At 38.1% G+C, this 8,770-nt stretch overlaps 1 protein-coding gene across 1 annotated transcript; it reads right to left on the minus strand.

The window, feature by feature from the left end:
* Positions 1–23: 23 nt before the first annotated feature.
* LOC148070327 (serine/arginine-rich splicing factor 3-like) lies at positions 24–4,504 on the minus strand. Its single transcript, XM_087801890.1, has 7 exons — positions 4,373–4,504; positions 3,872–3,919; positions 2,368–2,578; positions 2,156–2,290; positions 755–811; positions 595–681; positions 24–521 (listed from the first exon to the last, which is right to left on the minus strand). The coding sequence occupies exons 2-7, from the start codon at positions 3,876–3,878 to the stop codon at positions 494–496; spliced, it is 525 nt and encodes a 174-aa protein (XP_087658016.1). The 5' UTR covers positions 3,879–3,919; positions 4,373–4,504; the 3' UTR covers positions 24–493.
* Between the last annotated feature and the right edge of the window lie 4,266 nt (positions 4,505–8,770).

The raw sequence follows: 8,770 nt of genomic DNA on the forward strand, positions 1-8,770 counted from the left end.
ACAAGAGTCAATGAAAACAAGCGTTCACCTTTGAAAATGTTTATTTAAAGTCGTTTGTCTGCATCACCATAAACTGCTAAAGCTCATCAGTTTGATCAAAACGTATGAAAATAAGTCCATTTGAGAAACAACCAGCAAAATTAAGTCACCGCATTTGGCTTCTTAGACAGGCTGTAAACGGCAACAGGTTTGCACTTGTTGCAAGTCTTGTTACCATCAAACGCAACTCGAGGGTGCATTACATCGAAACCTACATTCAGTAGCCCGAGAAAAAAAAGACAATGTGAAAGGAATATATAAAAAAAAGAAAAAAATCATCATGAAGGGCATATTTTTAAAAACAAATACGAGAAAAAAAAAAACTTAGCTGACTTGTCACTGACTAAAAACAGAGTCTTTACTGGGAAATGACAGAATAAAAATATGCTCATTAAAAAAAATGCATATTTCCACAACCAGAACCGGATCCTGAACATTTACTTTCCGTTGAACCTCATTTCTTCTCGTTGGACTGGGAGCGACTGGAAACAGACAAAGGCCATCAATTACAGTGTGAAAGAACGACGGTCCGGTGAAGGAAAGAAATCGACAAACCTTCTGGATCGTGACAACGACCTTGAACGCTTGCGACCATTGTCCTTGGACACAGAGCGATACCTGCGCCTGTCCCTGGAATCGGACCTGCGAGACCAGAGTGAAGAGTTCAACCCACATGTACGGAAACGTCAGCAAGATCTGTTCGACTCGTCCTCACCTGCTCCGACTGCGGCTGCGACTACGGCTGCGACTCATGCTCCTTTTCCTGGGGGATCTGAAGTGCAGAGGTGGAATTTTGACTCTCTTCTTTTTGTGGTTTTAGTTAAATAAAAACGCTCACCAAAGCCCTGAAGGTACCATATTTTTTTCCTCACATCCTCCAAAGTTAACTTGCAGGATAAGATCGACATTTTTTTTAAATTCTGAATCTCCTTACATTTTTCGTCTGACGCAGCTACTCTCAGCTTCCCTCGCAGCAAAAGAAGGGATGAGCACAGAGTAAAGCTCTCCTTAGATTCCTTTAACCTACATTTCTGTTGTTGAGGGCACTATTAATTCAATGTTTTGATTGATGTGTGAACAGCTTCATTTGTTGCACGCAAAATAATGACATTAACAACTTCCAGATCAAATATTAAACTGAGTTAACTATAACATCACACTTTCCAGATTTAAAACGGACTCAATACTTTTTGGATACATTTAACCCACAGGCTGTTTTTGAGTAGGCTTCTGACCTCGGACACGGTTCTGGCCGTCGCATCCGTTTCCTTACCACAGTTTGCACAGCGGTATCTGCTCGTGTCGAGCCAGAAATCAATTTACCCTCAGGCCACCATTTTCCCCCAGTTTTTTTTTTTTCAGTTAACAAACTGATGACAACAAAAGTTGACAAAAGAACAGAACATCAACTTACTATTGTGGGGGATTCTGACGCAATGGGAATGATGCAAGGAGCTGGACAGATGAGGGAGGTGTGATTGCAGATTTGCCACATGGAGTTAATGTTGGTGATAGCAAGTTGACTGGCTGCTTGCAGGAGTGGTCGAGGGTCTCGACACGTTTTGTGGTGAGACGACAGAGTCGAATGTGAGCCACCGGCGGTGACGAGTAACGAGGTGGATTGTTGTTGGTGTTGATGTCGAGGTGACTCACTAAATCAGAATTGTTGAAAGTGAGGCACTGTTGACAGGTTTAAGGCTGGCCGAACCAGAGGATGCTGGGAACTGCACGCACAGGAGTCAAGGTTGCGAAGGGAACCGAAGACTGGCGGCGTCGGCCATGTGACTACAACAGACGAGGACTAGTAGAGTGACTCAGACGGAGAGGAGAATGGTGGCGACTCTGAAATGGGGAATTTATTGATGGAAACTGGACTCAGAATATTTTCAACATCAAAGTAGTGAGTCAAAGAATAAAACTGATCATTTTATCATCTGTTGTGTTCATGTCTAATGAATAGTGTTAACTATATAGACATGTTAAGTAGAGCATTTATCTTATTCAGGTGTATGTTCATCATTAAACAGCTGGTGATGAAACATTGTCCTTTATGTGAGAAGGTTGGTGTATTAAATGCAAAACAAACAAATTATCGCACTGGTTACTGATGACATACCTTCGGCGACCTGCTGGGCTGCGCCTGCCGACACTACGTGGGCGCCTGCTGCCCCAAGCCGGAGGGGGGCCGCGACTCCTCGAGCGGCGTTCACCAGTTGACAGTTCCACGCGGACTCGACATCCACACATATTTCTTGGATAATGAAAAACATGTTTGATTAAAAAGAAGAAACAACTTAAAATCTGCTTTTAAAAGAACAAAACACTTACTTTCCATCCAGTTCCCTCACAGCATCGGTTGCGTCTCTCGGATCCTCAAACTCTATAAAGGCAAAGCCTGGAGGGTTCCTGGCCACCCAAACACTTCTCAGTGGTCCATAATAGCCAAACGCTCGCTCCAACTCAGTCTTGTTGCCATAGTTGCCCAAATTTCCAACATAGACTTTGCAGTCCAAGGGACAGTCTTTATTAAAAGATGGATCTGAGGGGAAGACAAACCGAAAACAGGCGTTTATTAGTACAAGTTGTGGCGATAAATTCATATCAAATTAAATATCTGCTTTAGTTAAAATATTGGTAGCCAAAATATCTCAAGCAGCTAAATTAGCACAAGATTGTTCCAGTACAACTGAAGAGCCCTGCTAATAAACACAGTCAACAGCATAAATACTTCTGTAAATGTTTCAATGGGTAAACACATCGACACCCAAACCTGTTTCTTCACTTTGCCAACAACAAAAAGACAATGAAAAAATCCTCAACGCTCAAGGCTTCTAGATTTACAGAGTTATTATTGAAATGCGTCCCATAAACTTTCATATCCCTTCCAAGACTCAATATAACAAGCCATCATTTTAACTTTTTGAACATCACCTGTTGGAAAGCACTTAGTAAAAATCCAAGAGGTTCAAAAGCGAGTCAACTAAACTGTAGAGTTTCTAGGAAGACATTTCTCCCCCTCATAAGAGAGGCTTTTTTGATTCAAACTAAACTGGGGTTTGGGAGCCAGTATATATCCTGATGAGGGGAGGAGCAGAAAAGTACACAGTCCAGTTGACTCGCTTTTGAACCTCTTGGATAACCATGACCTGGGTGAATGAAAACCTTCACGGACATAACTATTGAACTGTTTAATAACAACATTATTTAATTAGGTATCCCTTTTGGTTACTTGTGCTTGGATTCATTTTGAAAAATGTACATAGTGTAAAGACTAAAATCAAGAAATTAAAAATATATAGATCAAGAGGAAAAACATGCAGAGAATAATAGAATGTAATGTTAAAAGTAACTCTTCAGAAGGTTGAGAAGATTTTAAATCTTCAGGATAACGTTTTTGAAATGGGGAAGTTCAGCACGGCTATAATTGGGACACAGTTTGATCTGTGGTACGGTCAAAATAATGGGAATTAAGTGTATTCTTTTAAAAACACTCGTTTTGCAGCATGTAAAGGTCAAGTTGATGAATAAAAGCAAACTTTTGTTACTAGCCAAAGACCCACAAACTACTTTTAAGTTCCTGGGCCATCAGTTAAGAACAAATGGTGTAAAACTATAAGAATATATTATAACAAAAGTGATCTTTTAATGTGAAAAATAAAACAAAAAAACTGATTCTATTAATAAGACGTGAAAATTGCTCATAACTCCAACCAACGTCTCTGAGATGGACTTTAATGTGTACCGTTCGTTCCAACAACAAGATCACAGAAACTAGGCCAGTTTACAAAATATTTAATGGCGGTAAACGTGACATAAGGTTTCTTTTTCTTACCTCCCATAACGTCACGTTGAAAAGTTGAACGTTGGAATCTAGGTGTACCTGAAGGAGAAAGATTACAGAACATTATGAAAACATCATGGAATCAAACAACACCGACGACTTCAGAAAGCCTTTTCGTCTTCTCTCGACACTCAAAAAACTCAAATATGCAGGTATTACCTGTTGAATCACGTGACCGAATACGTCACAAACAAGCTAGCTAGCTGCTAACACTCAACAACCGCCTAAATAATAAACACCATCTCGTCGCCGTTTCTCCAGCTTTAAGTCATCGAGTTTATCCCAGATATATAGTCAACGACACGAGCGACCGAATCACATGACAAAAGCATGTACTTTCGCCAGAGAACATGCCGTTCCCCTCCCCCTCCATCCAAACATGCAGTGTTAGCTCGAGCGACGTTAGCATTAGCAATCTGAAGCCGGGAGTTTAAAAACGAAGCGGCAACACGAATTTTCTCTCGAGGTATCATTTAATAAATTAAAACTCACCTTTGTACGATAAAAAAAAAGTTAAAAGCTGAAGTTACAAGCACGCTTCTGCCCGTCCGCTTGCAAACGGCGTCTGTAAACGCCGGTAAAAGGAGCGGAAGTGATGACAGAATCCCTCCTTCGTCTGTTCTTTTCATCAGATTCGACAGCGCCGCCTGCTGTACACAGATGGAAAAATCATTTAGTTTTAGTCAAAAAAGGCAAACATTTAAATGAACAAATACTAAAATGATTTATTATAATTTTATAGTAATCTTAATCTATTAAAAATGATTGATTATAATTTTAACCATTTTAAAGAAAGCAATCATTTTTCGATACAGATTTGCACTTTGAAAATATCTTTACCAAGTTTTCTTTGAAAAAACCTGTATATACTGATAGTTAAGTGGGCATACAATGTAATACTGGTAGCTCGAAACAATATAAGAAACAATATAAGAAGGCTCTGACTAAATAACTAAGACTAAAGTCTACATAAGTATTTATCTTTAAATGTGAAAAACGTTATTTGTATAGCAGGTTCCCTTTCAACTTATAAGTAAAGACGGCAATGTGATTCACCAGTACAACAATAATTAGAACAGTTGTTTATTTATTCATGAAGCACATTATAATACACATCGGAAAGACCAACATAAACATCAGTGAGTACAGAGGAAAGCAGGACTAAGTGATTTAGATGGTCTAGAAGTGTTTTAAAAGCTGTTGCATTTATTTTCTCTTTAAGCTTTTGGGATGTTGCAATTCTGAAACGTATGCTGCAAGTATATTTGATAGTAAATGCAACTAGAAGATTATATTATTCTTTATCTCCATTATTCTACTGAACTCTTGTGAATCCCACTGCTGCCAGAAACCCTCTTTGGACGACTAGATGACTCCTGTAGATCCTGTTTTACTAGCCCATGTCTCTTTTGTTCAGACCCCTGGACTGTGAAGCTCCAGATTGTAAACTCCAGACAAATGTTAATAATTGTGATTTGTTTAATAGGAATAAGTGCATGTTGTCCCTGTGCTGGCATTAGGGAACTCTTGTTTCCTCCCACACTCCAAAAACATAAACAACATAGTGACACATTTGAATTCGTCTTTTACTAAATAACGTGGTGATTTATTAAGAAAATATTGAACATATAACCTTTAAAAAATTTAAATATTTTGAGCTTTTTATCTTCGTATTATTACGTTTTGCCCAAACATTTTTACCTTTAGTTATACCTGACAATCAAATCCTGAATAAACTGGAGAAAACAAGGTGCTCTAATGTATATTCTTTCCCAGATACTTCAGTGATCCTCCCCTTCAGTCGCTGCCGGCAGCAAAATCTCATCACACAGTATTGCTCAACAGTCTGGCAAAACAGTTTGTTTCTCTGGGAGAAAAACACCGAACATCGACTGCCTCATTGATGCGTAAATAAGTCGCCTGTAAGGGGTTCAACAGTAGATCATGTGATGTTTGGATTTCTCAAAGTTTCATGAGGGAACTGGAGGAGCTGAAATATTCTCATCATCAACAACAGACCAGAGCACTTACAAGATCCTGAAATGTCTTTAAAGTGGTTAGTAATGGACTCTGTTTGAGCTGCACTGTAGTTGAAACAACTTTTTCCATGATGAGTTCTGTTTGTGTTCTCGTTTTAACTTTAATAGCTTCAAAGAGGAAACCAATGCTTCTTGAGCATGTCTGTAAAAAGAGATATACACTGTCTCCTGTAAAAATGACCATAAAAGATTGTAAGTAATTGACAGTGCAGCATTTAAGAACTTCGATGGCAGGGAAGTCAAAAAACAAATTTACCAAGTTGTGAAACAAATGAACAAACTTTAAAATGACTAAAAAAACGTAAAACAAACAAAACAACAATCTACACAAACTTTGTATATTTATCTAATGAGTTTGTAAATTTCCTGAAGTGTTTGTTTTTATTTGTTTAAAAAGTTCGTATATTTGCTTTGCACTTACCACGCGTCATAGAAATCTTTCCTGGTACATGGAATTTACGGCATAATATATTTGTGTAATTTGTACAAAAAAATTGCAACTAATATGTTGATTTAAGTCTTAATTAGATGCTTGACTCTATTGTATCATCATGTTGTTTGTACAAAACTCTCTTTTCACTTAAATATTTACATCAGAAAATTATCTTAAGCCCCGCCCACTCAAAGCACTTTGTTTTTCTGGACATTCAATATTTTTGACCATAACCACATCAACTCTGTTGTGATTGGTCAAACATCAAGGATTGTCACCGAATGTCATCAATCCTATTGGTCTCCACCTCAAAGGGACTCATTGTATAAACAAAGCGGGCGTGATTACAGCTGGCTGGAGGAGTGAAGCCAATATTACGTCAACAGACTCCGCTCTTGTAACCTCTCGTTCGCCCAGATTTCAGACAAACTTAGAAAGTAATAACTTCAAAACATCGTCATAAAAAGTAAGATAAAATGAAGATTAGTCATTTTTTCTGCGTGGGAAATAAAACTGGCAGAAGACTAAAAACCAAAAAGGGAGAGCCTGTTTTCCGCTCTGACCTGCACTGGATTCTTTTGCATTTTAACATGTTGATAGAATTGTTGAGGCAGGAAATCAGTGAAAAAGGTAAAGAGCTTCTTATTAATTCCAACAATAATTCAGTGTTAAGCAGCCCTGTATATTGGCTTGAACACAGAGTAGCAGTTAAAGTTGTCTCAATGCACTTTTCTAAGTCCAAGACTTGGACTTGAGTGGCTGGAAGTTTATTTGATGTTCTTATTTTTCAATCGGTTTGTTATTGTTTGGTTCTTTTTCTAATTTATTGAATTAGAAAAAAGATTATAGTTTAATTTGAATTTGAACACATATCCATTTTATTTAAATTTCATTGCCATGTTGTGGTTTTTTTCTTTAAAATTGGATTCAATAGAAGTTTTACATGTTGGCCCTCGTATATTTGATCTAGAAATACCCCTTACATTAACATAGTGAAGTAACCAAAACAGGGAAATTAATACTTTTTTAATTAATTTCTTTTATGTTAAGAATATTATAACTAATTATTCTCAAGTATGGCAGAACAGTGGCGTGACTGCAAAGATGGTCCGGTCGCTCTTGTGAGCGGGTTTCCTCCGGGGAATCTGTTTTCCTAAATGAGTACAAAAACATGAAGAGTAATTTCCTGTTTCTTGTTATTCATAAATGTGACGTTCTGTTTTCTTGGGCAATGGTTCCCGACCCCTGGTCAAGGGACCGGAACCTGGTCCGTGAGTGATGTGTTACCGGGCCACACAGAAAGAAAACAAATGTATTTGTTGATTTCTGTTCTATTGATAATTACTGCTTGAAATGTGTGTTATTTTTTAAACATTAACGTGTGACTCTGGACGATGGTGAGATGTGCGTTTATCTGAGGATTTGTTTGTGAAAATAACACTGACATTAAATTGGTCTGAGGTGCAAAAAAGGTTGGTGTTCCCTGCCTACTGCCCCAGGCAACTGGGTTAAAGATCCTTAGATCTCCAGAAGGATAAATGAATTCTATCTAATCTAATCTAATCATTTTATCAAGGGTTGGGATTCATTTCAGAATGATCTGTTCCTTTTTGTAGTTACGTGTATACAATTATAGTCATAATAGGGACGCGACCAGAGCTCACTTTATTTATCGCCTTTTAGTTTCTGCCACAAACAAGATAAAAATTATACTTATTTAACTTTTTTCCAAACAATTTTACAGACGAGCAGTTTGGAGGTATTTGAATGTTTTTAAGTGTCTTTTTGGACGAAGATAAAGACGAAGGAAACTGAGCTCCAGTCGCTACATTAAAATGAAGAAACATTGTCGTCTAAAACTCTAAAAAGGAACAGATTACTCTCAAAATAATCCTGATCCTTAGAGGGTGAGTAAAAAATGAGTGAAGTTTGGATGAACTTCACTCATTTTTATCACTATTTAAAATAACTTTATTTTTCAATAGATAAATAAGAAGGTTATACTGTTGTAAACGTGGTTTATATTTGAGTTAATCTGACTCACGAACATGAAGCGTACACTACGTTCCTCCTAATCAGTAATTACTTAAACTGGGACCTTGGCAGAGAAGAAGTCCTCAGGGCAAGAGTTCAGGGATAAATAGGATCACAGGAAAGATAACTCCTCTAAGCGCAACACGGTTGTTTCGAGCCGAAACAAAGAGCATTATGTCGGTTTATTTCACCAACACAGGCCATTCCCTCCGTCTCATATACCTCCAGATTGAGCAGGATTCCTCGAGCCCGTGGTTTTCTCCGCATACATCCACTTGGGGCAATGTTTTTCAATCAGATTAGTACAGGACATTCTGTTCTGTTTCACTTCCTGATGACAGTGCAGCCTCTGTCCCTGGATGAACTCACTCCCGTGCATCTGGT

The sequence above is a fragment of the Callionymus lyra genome, chromosome 10 (assembly GCF_982586985.1).
Source record: "Callionymus lyra chromosome 10, fCalLyr1.hap1.1, whole genome shotgun sequence".
Taxonomy (NCBI): domain Eukaryota; kingdom Metazoa; phylum Chordata; class Actinopteri; order Syngnathiformes; family Callionymidae; genus Callionymus; species Callionymus lyra.

What these genes read in the sequence shown, in the direction of transcription:
- LOC148070327 (XM_087801890.1), bottom strand. An exon ending in GTGAGGGAACTGGATGGAAA is followed by an intron (nt 2,291 to 2,367) that starts GTAAGTGTTTTG and finishes TCATTATCCAAG; the next exon opens with AAATATGTGTGGATGTCGAG. An exon ending in CGCAGCCGCAGTCGGAGCAG is followed by an intron (nt 682 to 754) that starts GTGAGGACGAGT and finishes CTGGTCTCGCAG; the next exon opens with GTCCGATTCCAGGGACAGGC.